A 25,485-nucleotide genomic window follows, 5' to 3' on the forward strand; every position below is an offset into this window, starting at 1 on the left:
TAGCATTAAGTTGAAGGGTGAGATTTTTGAAGTGTCCTGGAAGCCAGTGAAGTGAAGGAAAGATTGTAGGGATATGAATAGAGTACACTGTAGATAGCATTACAAGTATCAAGGCACAAGTGCATGGCCCAAAGAGGGCCCAATTCTGCAATCTTTAATATTTCTTCATATGAGTAGTGTCATTTAGGATAGTGGGATTACTTTTGCAGGTAAATGCTACTCCGTGTGAATGTAAGGTTGCAAAGTTAGGACCTAAGAGAGACAATTAGGAGGGGAAATAAAAAGATTTCTGTCTTGGCCACACTTACATTAAGATTAGCTTTCATCCAAGAGGAAGTGAAGGCAAGACAGAATTCTGAGACATGGGCAAGAGAAAGCGCCATTACTATAGATGGTGAGTAGAAAAATGTCACTCAGCAGGAAAGTATATAGGGGAAAGTGTACAGGATTCAAAAAAGCACCACTTCAAGAAGTTGGCCAGGATTGTCTTCCATTAAAGACAAACACAGTAAGTAGGAGAAGAAATACTGCAGTGCTGAGTCAGAAAAACTACCTATACCAAGTTGATAAAGAGTGATCCAAAGTTCCAAAAGTAGCTGATAAGTCAGGAAAGACATGAAAAGAAAAGAGACCTTTGGATTTAACCGCAAGCCAATCATTAATTCCTTTAAAAGGGGCTATCTAAGTAAAATGACCTGAGCAAAGACTGAATTGGGAAGGATGAAAAATCTAAAAACTTGAGAACACACAGAATAAACTTAGATTCTAGAAATGAACTGGAGAAAGGAAATTGATTGGTAACTGGGACAGAAAGCAAGAACAAGAAAAGGATTTTTTGAAGCTAGTGGGAAGAATAGCCTTTTGGAAGCAGAAAAGATAGAGCCTGAGAAAAGGTGATTATTGATTAATTGTGATATAGAATTAGATGGGATGCAGAATGCAGTTTAGCAGTTGGTATGGGGCAGGACAAAAGGTCAGTGTCATGCCAGCTAAAAATGACTAAACCTTGGTCCAAGCAGTATTGGATCTTATTTAGCTGTTGCAAAGCTGAATGTCATTTGCTTTAGTCTATAATGATCACTAAGGCCCCAGTTCAGCACAGTACTTAAAATATGTGAAGGGAGCAATCCCATTGGCCCTTTCTTCACTAGGAAAAAGGTGTGATGTGATGTTAAAGTCCTAGTGCTGACAAGGCAAATTGTAGCTTTAACACAGTATCTGGTGGAGGTAAATTGTTACCTTGATTAGCTAGCACAGGGGTCGGCAACGTTTGGCATGCGGCTCGCCAGGGTAAGCACCCTGGCGGGCCGGGCCAGTTTATTTACCTGCTGACGCGGCAGGTTCGGTCGATCGCGGCCCCCACTGGCCGCGGTTTGCCGTCCCGGGCCAATGGGGGCAGCGGGAAGCCGCGGCCAGCACATCCCTCGCCCCCCCCCATTGGCCCAGGACGGCGAACCGCGGCGAGTGGGGGCCACGATCGGTCGAACCTGCTGCATCAGCAGGTAAATAAACTGGCCCGGCCCGCCAGGGTGCTTACCCTGGCGAGCTGCATGCCAAATGTTGCTGACCCCTGAGCTAGCACATCCTAAAACTACAACTGATTTATTTGTGCTAGGATTTTAACATATTAGATGTATTTTTAATGTATGTTAACTTTTTTCCTAGTGTTGACATGGCCATTGACTTCAAGGGACTACTCGTGGTTAAGTGCTCTGCTGAATTGGGGCCTAGGTCATGGTCAGTATCATAGAATCATAGGACTGGAAGGGACCTAGAGAGGTCATCTAGTCCAGTTCCCTGGACTCAAGGCAGGACTAAATATGAGTATCACATCAGCAAACTCATTTCTTCATAACCATGTCCCAACGAGGTAACATTTTATAGTGTGGATGAGGCTTAGGAGAGACATGAGGGCATAGAGTGGAGGGAACATGTATTAGGTCATGCCCAGGTAAATAAGAGGCACCGTCAAGGGATTAAGAGTGAGAGAAGGATGGAGATTCATACTACACCTCTACCCCGATATAATGCTGTCCTCGGGAGCCAAAAAATCTTACTGCATTATAGGTGAAACCGTGTTATATCGAACTTGCTTTGATCCACCGGAGCATGCAGCCCCCCTCCCCCCCCCCCCCGTAGCACTGCTTTACCACGTTATATCTGAATTTGTGTTATATCGGGTCGCGTTATATCGGGGTAGAGGTGTAATTTTACAAAATAACATGGGGGAAAAACCATTTTTACCATATCTGATCTTTTCTTCTGGAAGGCAAAAACAAATTAATTTAAAATTTAACTTGTCTTGTGTAAAGTTGAAGAGTGAGGAACTCCAAAAGAATGTCATCAGGTCAGGTGAGAATTATAGGTGACGAGACTAAATGGAGAGCTGGAGGGAAAAACTTTGAGGGAACAGTTCTATGTTAGAGAATGCAGTTCTGTTGAAATCAAAAAGCTTTGTGAAATTGTGTTGATTTTTCCAAAACTTTGTTTCCGTCAGAGAAAGTTCTAATGGTGTCAAAACTTCCTGACACTCTTGGAATGAAACATTTCCATTTTTCCCTTTGAAACAACTTTTTGTTTTGAAATCATTTACTTTTGTATTGTTTATAGTATGATGTAAAGTAGAAATCAAAATGATGTTTCAGTGTTGTCAAAATGAAAACTTTAGATCAATCCAAAATAGTTCTCTTCCCCCCCCCCCCCGAATTTTCTTTTGCAGAGCATTACAGCCTTTTCCGGTTTTGTTCCTAATTAGAACAAAAACAAATAGATTTGAAATCTCAGAATCCTCCATTATCCATGACAGCTCTAATTAAGAGCACTGGTATTAGCTGATCAGGTAGAGACTAGAATGAGAGACTATGGAAAGTGTATGAAATTGCAAAGAGGAGCAGAGTGACAACAGACCAGAGGTTCCTCCTCTCCTCCCCCCCCCCCCCCATATCAAAATATTTGGCCAGGACATATTAGTTGAAGTGAAACAAACCAATGTATTGTCAATCAAGCTGTGGGGAAGATACCATCCAGAGAAACAATAGGGATTGAAAAGGGGCTGGATAACATTGATCACAGGGGCTACGTTTCATCTTGGGACAGCACCAAGCACCCGAAACCCTAGTGACTAAGGAGAGGGTTCTGTTAGTGCTTCGGCTAAAGGGATGTGCACTGGGACTGGCAGGGAAGGTTGGAACAGCCACTTCTGCACCCTCCTCTCCCCGGTTAATTTTGCTCCCCCTCTGCAGCCCGGCTGCACAAAGGGAAGGAGCCGGGGGCCGCTCTGCCCGCCGGCCCTGCGGCAGCCAATAGGGAGGGAGCGGGAGGCGGGGGGCTGGGGGAGCTGATATAAGGGCCGGGGGGGAGCGGCTCGGTCCCTCGCTGGGTGCTGCGCAAGGGCTGGGGTCGTTTCTGCTGCCAGCTCCGGAGCGATGCTGCGAGTGCGGTGCCTGCGCGGAGGGAGCAGGGGGGCCGAGGCGGCGCATTACATCGGGTCCCAGGTGGGTACCGAGCCCGCCCACCCCTGCTGCAGTGCGGAGTCCGGGGAGCGCGGTGCAGGGTGTGAGCTGGGGATGCAGAGGCGGCTCCCTGGGTGGGCTGTGTGCGGAGACTGGGTGCTATGGGGGCGCTGCCCTAGAGATAGGTGGAGGTTATTGGGGGGGGTGTGCTGTAGAAGGAGGCACTATGGGGTTATTGGGGGTCCTGTGGGGTTATAGGGGGTGCAGAAGGGGGCATTTGGGGGCTGTGGTGGGGGTACAGAAGGGGGCACTAGGGGTTACTGGGGGTGCTATGGGGGTTATTGGGGTGCAGAAGGGTGCACTGGGGGCTACTCGGGATGCTCTGGGGGTTATTGGTGGTGCAGAAGGGGGAACTTTGTGGACTCTGGTGGGGGTGCAGAAGGATGCACTAGGGGTTATGGAGCTGTCCTGGGGCTATTGGGGGGGGGGATGCAAAAGGGGGCTCTGGGCAGGCTATTGGGGGCACTAGCGTGGTACGCATAGTAGGAGCAGTGAGCGCTCCCCTTGAACCCAGCCGGTTCATGGTTCTTAGACCAGCCGCATCCCTCTGGCTGGGAGGAAGCCTCCTTCCTCCCCTTAGGAGTCGGGCGGAGCCCCCCAGGTTATCACTGGGTCTCCCGGTCCTTGAGCAGAGAGCCCCGTTTCCATTCACTGCCTGCAGGGGCTGAGCTACTCGGGTTAGGGAGAGAAGACCCCCTGGACCAGAGCCTTACACTGAGCTAACCTGGTTTGGAGCAGCCTGGCTTAACCAGCAGCAAGGCAATGACCCTGTCGCCCGATGGAGCTGGGAGCCCGATTCCCACCCTGCAAGGTGCCTTGGGCTGAGGAGGGAGGAGGGGTTGTGCTGATCCAGCAGCCACCCAGACCCCCCACCCTGTAATGGGGTATGTGTGAACATTAGCAGCCCCCCGCAGGCTCTGCCACACTTGGTGTGTTTGCTATGGCAGGAATAGTCTGGCTGGCTGGCTAGTGTTTCCCAGCAGCTGGTAAGTGAACAGCTGGGGCTCTGGGAATCCATCCAGGGGACTAGTTCAACTAGTGGAGTTTAGGTGGCTAGGGAATTGCTTAGAGCACTGTGAGTGTGGGGGAGAGGCAGTGGGAATCTAGGAGAGCCAGGTATTGTGCTAGCTAAATTTTAGTATGCAGGGTCCAGGCTAATGTGACTGACGTTTCTATGTAAAACTTTGGAGGGTGGGGAGCTAGTTTTTCAGATTATAAATTTTGCTTTCTGTTTTCTAGCTACAATAGTCCACGTTTTGATGTGGCACTAACACAATTAATGGAATATGCTTAATTTGCTACAATTTCACTTGCAGCTTTGAAAAGCCTTATTTGTATTGTGCCCAAATCCCAGTACTTTACATTCCCAGTCGTCCCCAGTTCTGCAGTGCACATACAATCTGAATTAGTGAAACAGGCACTATAGCAGCTGTTGAAAAGGTAACTTTGCCCCATTCATCAGTCCTATTCCTGCCTTTATGAACCAAATTAGCTGTAACTGTTGAAGCTGGACCATTAAACAGTTAACCATTGTCTAACATGGGTGTTTTTTTTTCTTTAAAGGTGAAATGTCCTTTAAGATTACAGTGGAGTAGCTGTAATAAAGAGCCTTTATGGTGTAAAAAGCCTTTTGGGTAAAGCACAGTACAGTGAAAATATTCTGTAAAATACACTGGGTACTTAATTCTCCTCTTCTTTTTGTGATAGAGTTGTGTGTTAGAGTTTATTTTTTTTCCCTCTCCCTCCCCCTTTAAGCTTGGAAGATCCTTTACAGGATGGGTGCAGCGAACTTTCCAGAGCACCCAGGCAGCTGCTGCCTCCCAGAATTCCTGTGCTGTTGATGACAATAAGGCCACTGCCCCTGTTCCAGAGGACTGCCCTGTCAGCTCATACAATGAATGGGACCCCCTGGAGGAAGTAATTGTGGGGAGAGCTGAAAATGCCTGTGTCCCTCCTTTTTCTGTGGAGGTTAAGGTAAAATTCTTATATTGGGGGAAAAAAAACAAAATGCCTTTTTACGTATAAAATTTCTTTTAGTTTGCAGGTACATGAATACATAGAGAGTTTACAACAATAAGTTTAAAAGTAGAGTTCAAAATACCTTAATACCAATGTTTAACCAAAGTGCTGCTACTAGAACGACTACATATTTTTTAACTCAAATTCTAGAGTTGATAAAAATTGTGACAGTTATTAGCTTGATTATTATGTGCATTATTCAAGTCTCTTGTGCACAGTCTGGAAATGAACTAAGGTTGTAGAAAGTTCGAAAGCTACCTTTTTCTTCTCTTCTACCGATGACCCTCATTTGCTCTTTGGCCAAAGGCATGTGCTAAGAATAAACACCTGTATTGCCACTTGCTTGTTACCATAACCCAGTGTAATTAGGTTCTCATTTACTTCCTGATTCTGGACTAGTCAGGGCATCATACTGGAGTTATATGTACTGTCTTCAAAACAGCCATGTGATAAGGATTCAGGCAGCATCCAGAACTGTGTACATAAAAGTTCAGTATTGTGGCTGTATGGGTTTGGGTTTTGATCCTACTTCTGTTCTGACATACTCCCTAGTAGAATTAGTAAGGTAGTTTCTGCAGTATAAGTTAGGCCAGAGGAAAGCATAGATGAGGAAGGTTCTTCTGGGCAGGTGCATCTGCCTTCTGCTCCTTCTGGCTGAGTGCATGGCTTATAGACCTAGCCAATCTGGCCACTGACACTCTAGGCTTTGAGACAGAGTATAAAGTTCTAGCTGCAAGTTAGGAGGATTGTTTTATTTGAATAGAAAGCTCATCACTGGAAATCCCAGACAGTAGATACAACAATGTATGGAAACGTCTGTTTTCCAAGTGTATTTTGAATTAAGGTTGCAGAACAAACCTGATCCAACTCCTGGCTCTCAAATTTAGTTCTATTTTTCAGGTGCTTTATTTCAACTTATTTTTTGGTGTATATGTTTAAAATCTTCCATTAATTACAAATGAACTGAAATGTTTTTAAAAGAGGAATTAAACTACTGCAGATGCCAAATTTTTAACAGGATTTCTGCTCACTTACTTATTTTAAAAGTGGAATGAAAAGGTTTTTAATCTTCCAGAAATGGAGTTTAGAGATTAGATCATCAGGTTTCAGGAGAACTGTAAAGAATGCTCCTCCCACACCTCCAAACATAAGATTCATTCGCTGCCCCTGCCTCCTATCATTTAGACGCTTGGGGTAAAACCCTGGCGCCACTGACTGGTTAATGGAAATGTTGCCATTGGCTTGAATGGGGCCTGGATTTCATCCACGGAGAGCAGCAGCTTCCAGCTCTTCAGCTTCGATATCCCATTTCTGGCTCTCCAAAAGATTACCAGTCTTCCAGGAAAAGAAGGAAATCAGAACATGCTATTTATAATGTAAAAGAAACTTTTCTTTGTGCCCTTTTGTTGCTGACTTCTGATATTATGGGCAAAATTCTACCCTCTCAACACTTGCCAAATCCCCTTAACTTCATTAAAACTACTGTATTTCTAAGGCTGGTAAATATTAAAAACGTGCTATTGTTACTACTACATTTTAACCCAGTTCTAGTGTTTGCTTGAGCATTTAGTTTTAGTTAACAATTTGCTCCCTGTGTCAGCTGCAATATCTATAGCATAGTGAGGTATCTCAAGTATAGAATTTCACCCTTAACTCAAAAATGTCACATCTTTGGTTAAAGTACTAAATTCTCTGGAGGAAGTGCAGACATACATACTGTATGTTGTTGGAAGCATTCATTGGCCTGATATTCTGAAAAGCCTCATAGTTCCGTGTATTTAAACAAGTTCTCATAGAACATAGGCAACTTTCATAACACTGCTACCTTCAATAAATTTACAGTATAGTGTAATAAGACTACTCTGCAAAGGGAAGACAATAACCCACTTGGGAAAACTGCAAGAGTATCTGGAACACGTCTAGTGAGCGAATACAGAACTCCAAGTAAGACACATTTACGCACATGTATTTTGCTTCTATAGTTTCTCTTTCCTCACTGCAGTTCAGCTGATGATATATTGTGTCTCAAATATTCATGCAAACTACTTATTTGAAATAGTTATGCAATAAACCATGGCTGCAGTCACTGTATCCTATTGCAATTCGTGAGGCTTGCTTTTGGCACTCACGCCAGTCTTTTGGCTGTAATCTGTAAATGATGTGCATGGCATAAGAAGGAGGAAAGAATGAATAGAAGCATGGTACCATTACATGTCTGAGATGAATATAATTAGAGTTGGCACTGACTGAGCGTCTGGGTGGTATAAAGCATGTGGAAGGATCTCCATAAGCATCAGTGCCACATTTGGGATAGCGTTAGAAGTGTAATCCGACAGATTTGCTAATTCACACTAATGACAGGGAGATCCTTTGTGAACTTAAAAAAACAAAACAAAACAAAAAACCCTCACATCCTGAATGTGGTGGTGTGTGGTAATTCAGTTTTAAACTAATATTTGAACTATACAAGTATTTTGTACTTCAGCATATGCTAGTAAATATTTTGTGAAAAAAATGAATTCTTAGTAAAGAGGCCTTGTTACAGCTCTCTGATATATCTTTATTAAGTAGAGAAGAAAGATTTCACTTTGTGCTAATTATAAAATATTGTATTAACAAGCTTCTGCATTATTTTGACATGAGTCTCTTTCCTCTTTATGGAATGTCTCTCTCTCTCTCTCTCTCTCTCTCTCTCTCTCTCTCTCTCCAATCTTCATTGCTAGTTTGAACATATAACTGGAGAACATTACCTTTCATATCTAGTTACGTATTTGATGTAAACGTATTAAATTATATTCCTTTTTTTACTCAATATGAATATTTAAAATAGACTTTCACCAGTAATGTACTTCCCCGTTTATTGCTTATCAGCAGTGGCAGCTCCAGGCACCAGCACTCCAAGTGTGTGCTTGGGGCGGCAAGCCACAGGGGGCGCCCTGCTGGTCCCTGCGAGGGCGGCAGTCAGGCTGCCTTTGGCGGCATGCCTGTGGGAGGTTTGCCGGTCCCACGGATTCGGCGGCGGGTACGCCGAAGCCGCAGGACCGGCGGACCTCCCGCAGGCATGCCGCCGAATCCGCGGGACTGGGGACCTCCTGAAGGCAGCCTGCCTGCTGTGCTTGGGGCGGCAAAAAAGCTAGAGCCGCCCCTGCTTATCAGGTAAGTAAGTAAATATAAATTTCTCCAGCTGGAGTCATTAGCGAGGTCACAATACCACGTTTAGAAACCACAGTTTGCTACACAGGAAGTGATGTCAAATGTTGGCTCTGACAGCACTAAATCTGGTAGCAAGATGCTTAGAAAGGATAGAGCTTCTCTTTAAACAGGTTCTGACAGTGTGAAGAAAATATAGGGCAGTTTAATAGAATTTTGGTAAACTACAACAAGGAACATTTTTAACATTATAGCAGTGACTCTTTCAGGCTCTACTGAAGTATCCTAGCTTATATGTACGTAGCCAGAAGTAAGAAGATATAGCTGCTTCATCTGCATGTCACTTGCCTCGTAATATGGTTAGCATAAGTATTACTCTTCCATTTCAAACTTGGTAGCAGGGAAGGGAAATTTAAACAGGCAAGGCTGCTGATGGAAGGCAGAATCCTGGGTCCTATGTGCTTAAGATGGCCGCAGTCTCCCAGGAAGGATAAGATTCAAAACTTCATGGGATGCGTTGTGTCCAATAGTGAACCCTTTGTCAGTACCAGGGTGAGTGTGAAAGAGGGGAGATGCAGAGGAGCTCAGGAGGCAGAAGCTATTCAGGTTCCTCTGATATGGTTACTAAGATTGTCCTGCCTGGGTACCATACTTCTTGCTTCTTGGGCTGTATTGTGAGAAGCATAAAGATCAGTGTAGCTCACAGGAAACAATGTCTGACTGGACTGGAAGGCAGGAGTGGCTCTAGCTGTGTTGCTTGCTGACTAGAGCAGAAAATGTGTTTGTGGGCCCCCCGCCACCTAGTGGGTGAGCCAACCCACCCTGCCTCCCAAAACCCACACTCAGCTGGCCAATCAGTGGAGGAGGAAGAAGGAAGGAGGCTGGGGAGGGAAGGGGGGAAGCTGGCCAATCAGAGCTGAGAAAAAATGGCTGGCCAATCAGAGCAGAGGGAGAAAAAGCACAGTGGTGTGATGGCATCCTCTGGAAGCTGGTGCCCACGACAGCTGCCCTGATCACCCATCCCTAGAACAGGCACTGCCTGATGGTATCAGAGGACTCAGTGTTGTGGCCAGCTTTGGGAGAAGGCAGAGGACTATGCAAAAGTGTGCAAAGTGCACCTAAACATTCTAAAAGCACTCGGTCAATTTCTCAGGTACAACAGAACGCACAGAGCACAAGTCGGGGTGGTGTGCAAAGACCGTCTAAAGCTCTTTGCTCGTCTCTGATTCTGGTGCTGCCCTGCTGGCTGTTCTCCCTGTGCAATCAGAGCAGCCCTCAGACTGCTCTAAGTTTTCATAGGAGACTGAAATCTCAGCCCAGAGTCCCTGTGGTATAGGGACATCCCTGCCATGCACCATTTTCCCCAGCTACGCTGACAGCAGGGATGGTGTGTGTGTCACTGCAGGATCATCTTTACACTTGGGTGATCTTTCCTAGGCTGGTTAAGCCAGTTTTGCAACCAGATTATGCTATCAGTGTGGTGATCCACGATCATAGATCTGTTCTGTTATTTCTTGGCAAGGGAAGGGGAGAGAGGGAAACAGAGTGAGACTGAATGTATAGCAGGGGAAAAGGGGAAAGGGGCTAGTCTTCATTGTGCCCAGATATATTCTTGGTGGCTCTGGAAATAACTTGCATGTATCCTGTATGACAAACTTGTCTTGTTAACTGAACTGGATTCCATTGGAATGCTGAGCACTTCACATGATCAACACGTGTCTTCTGAACAGCTGGTAAAGCCTGAGAGGTGATCAGATTACCCAGACCTTGCCTGGAGAAGAAAATAGCTTTGCTCACAAAAGGAAGCAAGAGGAGCTGCTTGAACCAGTGGGCAGGGTGGCCCTGCAGAGGCCTCTGTCCCTTCCGTACCCGGGAATTGGGTGGTGTGTTTGGACACATACAATTTTAACACTTCCTTGTGAGTGGCTGGATTTTTCCTTCACTGCCATAGGTCCATTGCAGGAGTAAGTAGGCAGGCAGAGCGTTCTTGGCTAAAGTCAGTCTGGCAAGCCTCCAATGGGCACCATTGCCTATTCCCCGCAGTGTGGTCACAGCCCCATCTCAAGTCTGTACCCTGCCCACTGTGGCCCTGCTGCTCCTTGGGGGAGGCAGTGGTAGGGACTGTTGAGGAGGGCGGGCTCACTGTCACTCCTGTTCAGGTAGACTGGAGCTCCTGTATCCTATGAACATTGTTCCCTGTGTGCAGGGGAGCTGGAGCCTTGTGCAGAGGAGGGAGGTCCCAGCGCCCACCTACTCCTCTCTGCGCGACCTCTCCTGACACCACTCCAGAAGAGCCACAGCGGATTGGCAGCTGTGAGGGCCCCATACATACAGTCCCTTACTGCATAGGCAGAGTCCTCTCCAAGCAGTGGGTTTCAGAGTTAACAGCCTTGTTAGATCAATAGGGCAGTTCACACACCTCATAGCTGTTGTTTCAGGCTGTCTGCAGACTGACGCAGACACCACTGCACAACATGACCAGAGGATCACTGTTCTATCTTTTCTTCACCATCATGAGGGCTAGAAACACAATCCTTCTAAAATGAAAGCTGAGAGACTTCAAAATCATCACAGACTCAGGGGCTCCAGGCACATGGCTATAGTGTCTGTCTTAATCTGGGTCTGACAAGTGGAAGTGAATTAACCTTCTGCTTCTTCCCCCTCCAGAACAGTTTTCTTTCCCCAAAGTATCGGCATAAATCCCCTTCTGCCCCACTGGAGGAGCCGACTATCAGCCCTCAGGACGCTTTTGGAATCCCCAACATCAACAGAACTAGTCTATAACACTCAGTATTGAAGTGAGAGACTATGAGATGGGGTGGCTGAATGGAATAAAAGAAAATTTAAAGTAAAAATTTCTGTGGGGTGAACAGGGTACAGGGAAGTACAGTAAGTCAGTTGAACAAGTAACAAAACCTGTACTACTGGCATTTCCCCTCCAGGTCATTGTATGACTGTTTGTCTGTTGGGCCTTCTTAAACTGTAAACTCGTCAGGGTGGAGTTTCATGTCTTGTGTGTTGGCACAGTGTCTAGCATAATGAGGCCCCTGTCTTGGCATGGGCATTTGGGCAATGCTGGAGAATAAATGTTAAGTAATCATAAAAAAGCAATTTAGAAGGATGTCTGCTCTTAGTCACTTCATTTTGCACTCACGTAGGGTTCAAGTCTTTGTTCAGACACACAACTGCCACTACAGCTTTTCAAATCAGTTCTTTGGTTTTTGCACCTGTACAGAGTGCCCCTATCTGTGGCAGACACAGGTGTTTGCATATGTGAAAGAAAAGTGAACCCCAGTACGATGTTCTTTCTTTCAGTGGAGTGAATATTTTTTCAAAACCCTCAGTCTTGGTGCTCCTACTCTGAGAGAATCTTAGATTTCAGACATGTGGTTGAGAGATGTTTGTAAAATGAAAAATGGTAACAGATGGTGTGGATGAAAGCGTCAGGACTGAACTCAGATTGCCATAACACACAGATGGAGTTATTTATTCTTTGGTATCTGGCTTTAGTCAGGACAACCAGTGAGGTAGGCCAGTGCGGTGCTGAATATTTTTGCCCTCCCTCCTCTCCCCAAACAGGCAAGTTCTTATAATAAAAAGCAAGTAGTGGGTCCCTTGAGCTGCTCAGGCCCTAAGCAATTGCTTAGTCTGCTGGTTCTGGAGGTCACTCTGAGGGGAACGCTTTCTGAGTAGAGGGAAGTATTTCTCTACTTAGATTACTGGTCTCTTTTTATGGCGACAAGTAATAAGGTCACATGGAACGGACACATCTGTATAAAGAGCTGTAAGATGAATGGATGAAATAGTTCGAAAATTCTCTCTGAAAGATAAACGCTGAACTTGCAGGTTGTGAAGAAATTTGTGCTCTTGTCACATTCCAGGCCACTCTTATTCTCAGGTCTCTTTCTGCTATTTGTAGATCTCTCAATCTTGGCAGCAGACGGTACATGCAGACTGTAACTGGTGTTGGAGCTATTTATCTTCTGCATGTCTGAACCTTCTCAATATGTACTACTGAAATTTAACTCCAGACACAGATGTAACTGTTGGCTGAGACACGCGCCTCACTGACCATTCAGAGGCAGATTGCCAAAAAGTGGTCTTCACTGAAGCACACATGCTTTTCAAGAACGGACGTCTGCAAATGGCAGGCCATAGAACATAGATGCACAAACCACATCAATTGTACACACGAATAGTATTTAAAATATTATACACGTCTTAAGCGCTGCCAACTCTTGCCCTAGTGGCATTATCTGCAGTCATGAGCCTTCTCCTATTCCCTTGTCTCGAGTCCCTAGATGCTAGAGGGTCCTGTAAACCACTGACAATTATTTCTGTGCCTCCTCTGAAGTATTGCAGAAATAGCTGCAAAGCATTTTGAGGCACAGATGAGGGATACGAGTTGGCGAATGTGGAGTCAATAGAGGAACAAGGTTGAGAAACCTTTCACAAGAACAGTAATGTGTAAATACCACAATCAACTGCACTGTATAAAGCAGAGGTGGGCAAACTATGACCCACAGGCCACATCTGGCCCGCGGGACCATCCTGCCTGGCCCTTGAGCTCCCAGCCGGGGAGGCTAGCCCCCGGCGCCTCTCCCGCTGCCCCCCTCCCCTGCAGCCATGCCACCGCGCGGGTAGCGCTATGGGCGGTGGGGTTGCGCGCTCCCGCCAAGCAGCATGGCAGTGTGTCTGCCTCTGGCCGGGCGGCGCGGCTGCCAGACATGCTGCTCTGAGCAGCATGGTAAGGGGGCTGGGGGACAGTCAGGGGACGGGGTGGTTGAATAAGCGTGGGAGTCCCGGGGGGCCTGTCAGGGGGTGGGGGTGTGGATAGGGGTCAGAGCAGTCAGGGGACTGGGAGCAGGAGGGGTTGGATAGGGGGTGGGGTCCTGGGGACGGTTAGGGGACAAGGAGTCCCGGGAGGGGGCGGTTAGGAGACGAGGAGCGGGGGTGTGGGGATGGGTCAGGGGTTCTGAGGGGGGCAGTCAGGGGACAGGAAGTGGGAGGGGTCAGATAGTGGGCGGGGGCCAGGCTGTTTGGGGAGGCACAGCCTTCCCTACCCAGCCCTCCATACAGTTTTGCAACCCCAGTGTGGCCCTCGGGCCAAAAAATTTGTTCACCCCTGGTATAAAGTATAACCAGATATCACAGTGTTATTATGGCCACTTCTCTGTCGTCTTTTATTTTCAGGCCAACACGTATGAAAAGAACTGGGAATTCTATCAGAAGTTTGGAGGACAGAGCTTCCCCAGAGATCACTTAAAAAAGGCTATTGCTGAAATTGAAGAAATGTGCAATATTCTGAAAATGGAAGGAGTAATTGTCAAGAGGCCTGAGCCAATTGACTGGTCAGTCAAATATAAAACACCTGACTTTGAGTCTACAGGTAAATAGCATTCTCCAGCTGAGGTACTTACAATGTATCTGTTGGGCACCTAGTCCAAGGAGGTAGATCCTTTCCATTTTACTGCGGGATGGGATAGCAGGCTTTTGAGAGATCCCCGGGGAAAAATAATCAGGAGTTGCCCTTCCAATTTTTATAGTTTAAAAAAAAATTCTTTGTGGCTGTTTGAAAGCCCACACAAATAGGGGCAACAGTAAAAAATGACGGCCCACAGTGTCATCCAGTGGAGAAAGTGAACACACTGAAAGATTAGAGAAATGTTACTCTAATCTTTCAATTCTAGTAATTTTAGGTGTGGTAACAGTAAATTTAAAAAAAAAGTGTTTTTATTTTTTAAACGATCTTGTCTTTTTTCAAATGATAGACATTCTTGTTTGTAGCATGCAGTGTAGTTGTGTCAGTCCCAGAGCAGTAAGGTAATATCTTTTATCCAACCAACTTCTGTTGAGGAGAGACATGCTTTCAAGCCACACGGAGCTCTGCTTCAGGGCTGGGAAACAGGGCCGGCTCTAGGTTTTTTGCCACCCCAAGCAAAACAAATTTTGGCTGCCCCCTGTCCCAGCCCTGGGCTCCTCGCTGCCCCCCCCTGCCACCCCAGCCCTGGGCTGTCCCCCCCCCCCCCCCGACACGCTGGTCTGAGTGGCACAGTAAGGGGGTTGGAGAAGGGGTAGGGAGTTCCAGGGGGGCAGTCAAGGGACAGAGAGCAGGGGGGGTTGGATGGGGCGGAGGTTCGGGGGGGCAGTCAGGGGTGGGGAGAAGGGGAGGTTAGATGGGTCAGGGGTTAGATGGGTCAGGGGTTCGGGGGGGGCAGTCAGGGGACAGGCAGCAGTTGGATAGGCATGGGAGTCCCAGGGGTTTGTCAGGGGACGGGTAGGGGGTGGGGTCCTAGGGGAGAAGTTGGGGGGGGGGTCTCAGGAGGGGGCAGTTGGGGACAAAGATCAGTGGGGCTTAGATAGGGGGTGGGGTCCTGGGCGGCAGTTGGGGCAGGGGTCCTGGGAGGAGGTGATCAGGGGACAGGGAGCAGGGGGGGTTGGATGGGTTGGGGTTTCTGTGGGGGGCAGTCAGAGGAAGTGGATGGTGGCAGGGTGGGGCTACCCTCCTTCCCCGTGAAGTGTCCTATTTTTTGAATGTTAAAATATGGTATCCCTACTCACAGTGCAGCTCTCCATTCACAGCAGGCTGCAGCATGAGGTCTTAGCTTCCTCACTCCCTCCCCCTCTTTCCTGTTGGTAGTGGCCAAGGGAATGCTGGGAAATGTAGTTCTTTCCCTGCTCCAGGGCTGGCTCTATAGGCAGGGAGCTAACCAAGGAACTACAGCTCCCAGGGCCCCCTGTTGGTTCTCAGCTCCCATGCTGGATCCCTGCCGCCCCTGCAAATAGGCTACTCCAAGCACCTGCTTGCTTTGCTGGTGCCTAGAGCCGCCCCTGCTGGGAAAGGATTGTTTAGTAAGTAGTTAGCTTGTATTCTAAGGGATCACTCAAGGTAGAGTGGCCCATTAACACCTTTGCAGTCATAGGACAAAAAGAGGGGGTTGGTGGGTTGCAGATTGTTGTAATAAACCATAAATCCATTGTCTCTGTTCAGTCCATGATTTTAATGTCCAGCAAAGTTATGAATTTAAGCTCCAGGCTTGTCTTTTGAAAGTGTTGTGCCGGTTTCCTTTGAGTATGAGGACTGATAGGTCAGACATAGAGTAAACACTTTTCACAAAGCGACCATCCACAGTCTTTTATCATTTTCCTGTGTGAGTTCATTCAAGAGTGCAGTGATTGTCTTAATTGTAGGCATGCATCCCTAGGATGGAATAACTGTCCAAATAGCCTAATTAGTTCTAATGTGTGTTTGTTTGTTTTTCTTGTAGGTATGTATGCTGCCATGCCAAGAGACATCTTGTTGGTAGTTGGAAATGAAATTATCGAAGCACCAATGGCTTGGCGTGCTCGTTTCTTCGAATACAGAGCATACAGGCCAGTCATCAAAGACTACTTCCACCGGGGTGCCAAGTGGACAACTGCACCCAAACCCACAATGGCTGATGAACTGTATGACCAGGTATCACTCTCACCTTGTCTTCATAACATCAGGGGATGTTTTCACAGAATTTTCTGTTGGCTAGTTTCAGCCTCCAGTTTAGGTTTGGGAAACTTTACAAAACTATTAACATATTTCTTTTAATGTTGAAAATAAAAAGAAATCAGTGTTGTTGGGTTGGGTTGGGTGTGTGGGGAGGTTTGGTGAGGCTTAAATGGGGCTTAAATGTTCTCACGCAGTGTTCCTAGCCCAAACTCCGTAGCAAGAGCTGCCCTAAGTGAGAACTAGAGGTGAAACTGACAGTGGTTATAGCTAAATAAATGAACCAGTGTATTTTTATTATCCAAAGGGAGAGAAATGTAAAAAATAGCCTAAGTGGTGAAAAGTAATCTAGACTTCTAAAATCTGCAGACCTGATTAAAATCACAACAATATGGCATGATATGAGTAAAGAATCAGGCCTTGTCCTTAACACTTACCAGCTAGAATAATCCGTTGTATTTTCTCTTACTGAAGACTCGTTGGCCCCTTCTCTGTTCATTAAGGTGAAAGATGTTCAAAATTAAAAAGCTTATCGAAATATTCTTTGCTGAAGAAATTGGTTGGTACTTTTGAAATAATTTGCTTTTTGAGTTTTGTGTAATGACTTAAATCTCACATTCAAGGAATTCTGTCTTAATTTAGGATGTAATTAAGCCCTCCTTTACTGCAGTTACAATACAGCAGAAGTCAGTGGAAAGTGTCCATATTAGCAGATTCGGTTAATGGCTATAACTCTATAAATCATTAAGAAAAGACCATTGAAGGCATTTTGCTACAGCTGTCTTTATTTTTTTTAAATGAACTTGAAGTATTTTGAGTGGCCTCATCTTCCAATTCTGACTTTCTTCCTGTAGTTTTGAGGAATAGAAGCCAAATGGTTATATGATTTGCTCATCTGTAAAAAGAGGACAACATGACCCCTACCTTGCAGAGATGTTGTGAAGATTATTTATAAATTGCTAATGTAGCGTGCAGCTGCTTTCCTTCAAAGTTTTCTGCAATGACTCTTTCTACCTTAAACCCCACCAAAGGCCAATTTCTAGTCAGTTTTACATACTGGCTCTCAGTGTTGGTAGCTATCTAAAGCCCTGAATATTCTGGGGCTGACTACAGAAGAGAAATCTTTTACCTTATGCCTCATTGTAGTAGGTACGATTGGTTGTGGGGTGGAGCTTTCTCAGTGCTAGTGGCCTGCCAGAGCAGGGTTAGACAGCCCTTACAGCATATTTCAAGGCATATTTATTCAGCTTCTTTTGTTCCTTGCGGTATATTCTATCTTTCAGTAAAGGCATTGGCCCTTTGATGCCCATTCTGGGTAGTTTCACATCATTTGTTTTTAATTGTACCATATCTCTTTGATGCTATAAGTGTTATAAAAATCTTGGAAGGTCTTACCTTCTAGGTTAAAGAACTGTGTGTTTGGGGCTGGGGAGTTGTGGCTTCTCCATTCTAAAATGTGACAAAAGCACAAAGTGCAGCTTCGTTAGACTTTTAAGCCTGCAAGGTATTTACTCACACAGTGTATGCAACAATTTGTTAGGCTGACAGTTACACAAGAGCTTTTTGTTAACTGAGCCACATCCTATGTCAAAGTTTGGTAATGTCAGTCCAGAGAGAATCACCGTCAAGGGCAGTCCATTTTTTGTATACAACAATTGACTGTATTTCTTTATTTAAAGCACTACCTGTTCCTGAATGCACTTGATACACTGCTGATTACTCCAGCTACTTGAACCTGTATGCCAATGAGCTTCACTCATGCTTACTTTGTTTTCACTCCAAAAACAAGAAAACCACATTAACTTCAAGGAACATGCCAGATATCAATATAAACACAGCTATTTTCTGAACTCCAACATACTTATAGCATCAAAGCTTTCCCACTAGTAATTCAACCAGGCTAAATTTGTTATGTATGCTTTGCTTTGTTTTCTCTCTTACAACCAGGATTACCCCATCTGCTCCGTACAAGACCGACATAAACTGGCTGCTCAGGGAAAATTTGTGACAACTGAATTTGAGCCATGCTTTGATGCTGCTGACTTCATTAGAGCTGGAAGAGATATTTTTGTGCAGAGAAGCCAGGTAGACAGTCTGCTTCCTATAATTTCTCGATATTTTAGTTACTGAATTTCTCTAAATGTAAAACAGTATAGTTGACAGTGAAAGTTATCCTACATAAACGGGATGTCTGACGTGCAAGATGAGAACGCAGCATAGCTGACACAATAGGTTGTTAATGAGTGCACAAACTGTTTTTATAATAACTATATCAAATAATTAGCATTTTTTAAGTAAGCAAGACCAAATGTTCGGTATGTTGTAGCTTATAAAGCTAAAACCAAATCTACAATCGGTCACATTTCCAGGTTACCAACAATTCAGGCATTGAGTGGATGCGGAGACATCTTGCACCAGAATATAGAGTTCATACTTTATCCTTTAAAGATCCTAACCCTATGCACATTGATGCCACGCTTAACATCATTGGGCCTGGTCTTGTGCTGTCCAACCCAGATCGCCCGTGCCACCAGGTAAGACAGTAACAAAGTGTGGGGGCGGAAAAGAAACAAAACTATATTGCAGTCAGCTTGCCTGGAGTAATTGGCTGTTGTGCAATTGCTGATTCATAACTGTGGTGTTCTTTTTCAGTCATGTAAATTCTTGTGCTCTAGCTGCTAGAGGCCCTCAGTCAATCTGAGAGCAGGGATTTGCAGAGTGATTGGGTGGCTGTGAAGTATGACTTTAAATCTGAATTCTGATTGGCTCTACCATTGGAACTCCACCTCTGAGCACAACAAAAATGATCCAGTTCAGCTCTTCACTCCCCGCACCGCTCCTTCCTCCCCCTTTAGAAAGGACATGTGGGATACATGTAACGTCACCCTTTTATTATGTGGGTAGACTGTAAATATAGGAAAGTGGCCCCTTGCATATTAGGCAGCATGGAATCTCAAGGCAAATATTTAAAATAGCTATTCTACTTCTGTAGCATTTGCATGTTAATTATATCATCTTCTGGGTCCAGAGAGAGAGAGGCTAAGGACCCCTTCGCTCTTCAGCTGAGTATTTTTTCTTTGTATTTATTCTAAAAGCCCTCTTGTCTGTCAACTGTTCCTGAAGCTGTACCAGTAGGAAGAGAGCTCAGAAACCTCTTCCCCATTCAGCTGTGAAATAACTCTGAGAAAGACTTTGAAGGGAAGGAGCCAGAACACATGTAGAAACCCAGCACATACTTTATGGGATTGGGGGTTAATACTTCTAACCAGTGCAAGGGCAGAGGGAAGGAGGGCACACTTCAGTTTAATAACATACGTATTTGTAATGTGCTAGTACCTGGGGACTGCAGTCAGAACTCCATTGTGCCAGGTACTGTACAGGCACATAACAAAGATAAGACTGCCCCTGTCCCAAAGAGTTACAATCTAGAATGCTTCTGTAAACTCAGTAACAACCAGGATGTGTTGCCAATATTTGAAGGCCCCCACCTGCCCCCCACCCCCAAAGTCTCCTGCAGCGTAGACTGCCAAGCCTATGTACTAGAGATGAATGTGCACACAAAGACTGGAAGGTGAAGGAGCAGGATTTTTTCACTCATAATGCTGACCACAAGAGGAGGCAGTGCGGCTTGGTCAGTTTATGTAAGTACACTTGCTGGGAATGTCTGTCCTTTGTTTCTGAAAACTCTGCTGAGTATATTGATGGTATAACACAGTCCCATGTAGTACAGAAGCAGAGCTCCTTTTTAGCAAGGAGATCCTGCCAAAGCACCCTCCAGCATGCACCGTTCTGTGTCCTGGACTAATAAATATCTGTCAAATCTCAAGAGTTTTCTTTAGCCAAATTGTCCCATTTGTTTTGGGAAGACATTGTGTAGTTAGAGTAAATATTATGTAGTAAAAATAAACTATTCCCTAGGATGCCCATAGACTGGTGCTGTTTGTTAAATAAGCTGCACCAGGAACCAATTTATTCCTGCTCCATGTTTTCTGTGGAGCATGATTCATAGGAAGAATAGCAGTATATTCTTCTGCAAAATTCCATGTCCTTAAATAGAAGTCTCATTGATATAACTAGTCCTTTGTGCAGTAACACACAAAAGAAATACTACTAAAAATATGCAATGAAATACCGTTCACCGTTCATAAATCCATTTTAATCTGTGGGGCCTAATTGTTTTTACATGAAATCTCTTCTCTCAAGCTGTATATCTGTAGTATGCAAAATCCACAAAAACGAATGCTCGTACTTTAGTGATGAAACTTTGAAAGAATTCGTAATTGTGCTTACATGAAAAGTGGATTTGTAGAAGGAACTTGAATGAGGAGAGGGTCGTGGCTTGGTAAACTGGGGTGAGGGAGGGTGTGCTATGAAAAAGAGCATGGAGGCAGTGATAAAATACTGAGTGTTTAAATTGAATATCTTTCAGATTGAATTCTTCAAGAAAGCAGGCTGGACAGTGATTTATCCACCGTTGCCACTTATCCCGGATGGTATGTTGAGTTCACGCTGCTGCTGCTGCTTTTTAAAGACACGCTGGTTTTCAGAGTGTAAGGCAAAAATGATACAAAATGTATAACTGCAGTATTGAGAGAACCATTTTAATGCTTTTAGACCACCCATTATGGATGTCTTCGAAATGGCTCTCCATGAACGTCTTAATGCTGGATGAAAAACGAGTGATGGTGGATGCCAATGAGACTCCAATTCAGAAGATGTTTGAAAATCTAGGTATGTCCTGATTTTGTTTACACTCTAAGGTTGAAATGGATTATCTTAAGATGTCAGTTATGTTTGTACCTATGAATGAAGGCTGCACTCTTAACAGGCAGTATAGATAGCACTGTACCTTTAAATGAAAGAACTCTCTTAACTGCTGAATTCACGAGTGAGAACTGGTCATTTAATTACTTACGATACACCACTTACTTACATGAATATGGTTAAAGAGATTTTTGTAAAAAACATGAGCACACAACTGACATTAATGCATTTCGATAGCCTTATTTATCCTTTCTAGCCAAACTCCGTTAAAAATTTTAGAGTTTCAGTTTGAAACATTCTGTATACTTTGAATTCTTTTCAGACAAGCTGAGAATACTTGACAAAGGTATTTCAGCTCCGTTAGCTGTCACAGGAGTGACAGTTTCTGGGAATAACTCTGTAGCAGGGCAAAGTTCATTCCTCCAACTACTGGCACGTGGAAGAGAAGAGAACTCAAACTAATTACCTAAAATGAATTTTATTGCATACTGCTTATTAGGAAGGGGATGGGGAACAGCCTGTGAAAATTTGCTGCCAGAGAAGAGATGGATTCAATGAATCCAAGTACTTCAGTCATGATAGAAAAAGGGTATGCAGAAACTTAAATCTTAGCAATAAGCACTGGAGACACATTCTATACTTGTGAGAAGATGGCTGGCAACTAATCATGGAATCATAGGACCGGAAGGGACCTCGAGAGGTCATCTAGTCCAGTCACCTGCACTCATGGCAGGACTAAGTATTGTCTAGACCATCCCTGACAGGTGTTTGTCTAACCTGCTCTTAAAAATCCCCAACCATGGAGATTCCACAACCTCCCTAGGCAGTTTATTCCAGTGGTTAACCACCCTGACAGGAAGTTTTTCCTAATGTCCAAGCTAAACCGCCCTTGCTGAAATTCAAGCCCATTGCTTCTTGTCCTATCCTCAGAGGTTAGAGAACAATTTTTCTCCCTCTTCCTTGTAAAAACCTTTTAGGTACTTAAAAATTGTTATCATATCCCCTCTGTCTTCTCTTCTCCAGACTGAAAAAAATTGGGTTTGTTTAATCTTCCCTCATAGGTCATATTTTATAGACTTTTAATAATTTTTGTTCTTCTCTGGACTTTCTCCAGTGTGTTCACATCTTTCCTGAAATGTGGCGCCAAGAACTGGACACAATACTCCAGTTGAGGCCTAATCAGCGCGGAGTAGAGCGGAAGAATTACTTCTCATATCTTGCTTACAACACTGCTGCTAATACATCCAAGAATGATGTTTGCTTTTTTTGCAACATTGTTACACTGTTGACTCATATTTAGCTTGTGGTCCACTATGACCCCCCAGACCCTTTCTGCAGTACTCCTTCCTAGGCAGTCATTTCCCATTTTGTATGTGTGCAACTGATTGTTCCTTCCTAAGAGGAGTACTTTGCATTTGTCCTTGAATTTCATCTTATTTACTTCAGACCATTTCTCCAGTTTGTCCAGATCATTTTAAATTTTAATCCTATCCCCCAAAGCACTTGCAGTAGCATTCACGGTTTCTTAATTGTGACAAAACTACAGCATTTTGACTTAAGCTGTCAGGGTGTCTTTTCATCTCTCAGTATGTTGTATTTTTGTTTAATTTCTGTTAAACGGGCTGGAAAATAAGGCTTCAATTTGATCAGTGAATTCTGACCCCACTACAACTGGAGAGTCCAGAGGAGAGCAACAAACATGATAAAAGGCTTAGGCTTGGTCTACACTTACCCCCCAAGTCGAAGTAAGGTACGCAAATTCAGCTACGTGAATAACGTAGCTGAATTCGACATACCTTACTTCGAACTTACCGCGGTTCAGACGCGGTCCACACGCGGCAGGCAGGCTCCCCCGTCGACTTCGCGGTACTCCTCTCGTCTAGCTGGAGTACCGCAGTCGACGGGGATCACTTCCTGGTTTGATTTATCGCGTCCACACCAGACGCGATAAATCGAACTCGGAACTTCGATCCGCAGCCGTCGAACTACCCGGTAAGTGTAGACTAGCCCTTAGAAAACCTGTGAGAAAAAGTTAAAAAAATTAGGCACATTTAGTCTTGGGGAAAAAACGACTGAAGGGGGACCTGATAAGTCTTCAGATATGTTAAGGGCTGTTATAAAGAGGACAGGGATCAATTGTTCTCCATGTCCACTGAAGGTAGGACAAGAAGTAATGGGCTTAATCTACAGCAAGGATAATTTAGGTCAGTTTTTAGGAAAAACTTTCTAACTATAAGGGTAGCTAAACCTGGAATAGGCTTGCAAAGGTGGTTGCAGAATCCCCATCATTGTTTTTAAGAACAGGTTGGACATGCAACTATCAGGCATCGTCTAGATTTGCTTGGTCCTGCCTCGGTGAAGGAGGCTGGATTTGCTGACCTCTCAGGTTTCCTTCCAGCCCTATGATTCTATGAAGTTATGCTAGCAAAGATCATATGAGCAGGACTCAGTATGAGAATCAGGAAACAGCTGATTGCTGCAGGCGGGAGGCGCAGGGAGGTAGGGGGGAGTTGCTGATCCGTGGGGCCGCCGACGGGCAGGAGGCACTGGGGGAGGGTGAAGGGGAGCTGATGGGGGACTGCCGGCCCACCCTGGTTCCAAGCCCCCATGGTCAAACAACATTATAAGCAAACGTCGTGCCACTTTAAATGAGTATGTTCTCTAGTAGATCAGTGATGTAACAATGATACATCCTTCAGACTTAAGCTTTACTGACTGAGTTGCTGGACTCAGAACAAATAATTTCCAGTTCACAAACTCACTATCAGTTACTTTATAGTGGTGCAGTGAAAAAACCCAACCTAACCGGCTCTTCTGAGCAGCCAGTACTCCGGAGTGCTGCAAACTCATGAGCTAATGAAATCCCTGGTGTGAGAATGCACACTGTAGAAGTTTTCTGTGCTCTGATCTCAGTCTGCCTTTTGGTGTTTTGTGTGAGCAGAACCATAGCTCAGACATGAGGGATGAAATGAAGCTCGACTTGTTCCCAGGAAATGAGTTTAACTGCCTCTTTCTCTTGCAGTGGACCAAGGAAATGTGTTGTAAGCTCTGAGCACATTTTGAATATCAGATTTTTAGGAAGTCACTATTTTAAAAGAGCATATTCTGTATCTACTAAACTCCAATTGCTCATGCTGAGACACCTGTAGAAAACAGCCCTAAATGTATACTGGCTTTTCTGATTCTTCACATTCCTACAACAAAGGCTGATTTTTTGTTTTTTGACCAGGACATTATAACACATATCACACAATGTCTCAGCTCCCAGCACTGTATATGCCTGAGGGTGTGGCTGGAATAAACAGACTATGTTCCTAGCTTTCTATACTTTGGCTAGAAGTTGTCAGTACTGAGCAGAGGAATTCTTTACAAATGGGTATGAAATATTTTGTACGAGACACGTGCAGCCGTGTGCGACCTCTGAGCATTGTTTAAAATTCTAACCAGTGCCTAATGTCAATCTTTTTTCTTTTCTTCTTATGTTCTCCAATGGATATTTTTCACTTACAGGCATTTCGACAATTAAAGTGAATATTCGCCATGCCAATTCCTTGGGAGGTGGTTTCCATTGCTGGACATGTGACATTCGCCGCCGTGGTACCCTACAGTCTTATTTAGACTAGTCTTCAGCCAGATGAGCAACCATGGTTCAGCTTGTGTGAAATAAGCATAGGAAATGAACAAACTTACTTCCACTTTTCTGCTAAAACAAATGCATGAGCTGTAGTGCTTAAGCAATGGTGTCCCTTACAGTGGTCTGAACAGATACTCCACTCTTCATTTTTTTAAATTAATAAGTAAAAAGTGATTTTATTAAATACATAGTAGGCAGCTGCATTTGAAACTACTCCCATCAGCACCACAGGTCTTCTGGCTGGCTTTTTGAAAGATTTTCCTCTGTTTGTGAAGCCACTTCAGCATGGCTTCAAAAGTAAAAACTTGACAATACACCTAAGGCTCTTGCTAGAATAGCTTGACCACTAATATTAGACATCTACCTCTATCTAATATTCTATCAAAAAGGCAGCTAGAAATGTTAGACCCGAGTTTAACATTCATTTTTCTTTCCATTCAGTGTTGTGTGTGTGTGTGTGTATATATCACAATTTTTAATACTATTAAAACAGACTTAACCACCCAGAGCTTACATGGAGCCAGATAATTACATCATTATGTATAACACTCTTTAGATTAGTTGGATTATACAAGCATTAAGGGAAATTCTTCAGAATTATATTAATCCCCTCAGTTATACTTTGAAAAAATCTGTTTTTTTTACTTACCTCCCTTGTTCCAAAAGTTTCTACTATGTTTTCCTCTTCTAGAGTATTTTATCAAACGTATAATGCTTCACTGACCACTTTTATATTGCTGTAACTGGTTCTCTTATTTAACTCTTCACGTGTGCAATGTGATACCTGAGATGCTGTGTCTGCAAGTTTCATCTTGTGAATGTGTTTACATAAAATGTATGGTTTCTCAATAAACAAAAGCTGATAAACAAATGCTGGATCTGTAATGAGAGCACACATGATGCTGAGAGACAGTTTTAATGTTGAT

At 44.4% G+C, this 25,485-nt stretch overlaps 1 protein-coding gene across 1 annotated transcript; it reads left to right on the forward strand.

Moving 5' to 3' along the window:
- Nucleotides 1–3,425: 3,425 nt before the first annotated feature.
- Nucleotides 3,426–25,485, forward strand: GATM (glycine amidinotransferase). The gene is made up of 9 exons (XM_065412240.1): nt 3,426–3,494; nt 5,268–5,486; nt 13,875–14,070; nt 15,950–16,140; nt 18,109–18,246; nt 18,531–18,695; nt 20,591–20,654; nt 20,776–20,892; nt 24,436–25,485. Exons 1-9 carry the CDS (start codon nt 3,426–3,428, stop codon nt 24,546–24,548), a joined length of 1,272 nt encoding a protein of 423 aa, XP_065268312.1. The 3' UTR covers nt 24,549–25,485.

Source organism: Emys orbicularis, chromosome 10 (assembly GCF_028017835.1).
Source record: "Emys orbicularis isolate rEmyOrb1 chromosome 10, rEmyOrb1.hap1, whole genome shotgun sequence".
Classification (NCBI taxonomy): Eukaryota; Metazoa; Chordata; order Testudines; family Emydidae; genus Emys; species Emys orbicularis.

Excerpts from the sequence above, each read along its gene's own strand:
- GATM (XM_065412240.1), top strand. The coding sequence starts at position 3,426 with ATGCTGCGAGTGCGGTGCCTGCGCGGAGGGAGCAGGGGGGCCGAGGCG. Across the intron at positions 16,141-18,108 it reads CTGATGAACTGTATGACCAG|GATTACCCCATCTGCTCCGT; the intron begins GTATCACTCTCA and ends TCTTACAACCAG. Across the intron at positions 20,893-24,435 it reads GAAGATGTTTGAAAATCTAG|GCATTTCGACAATTAAAGTG; the intron begins GTATGTCCTGAT and ends TTTCACTTACAG.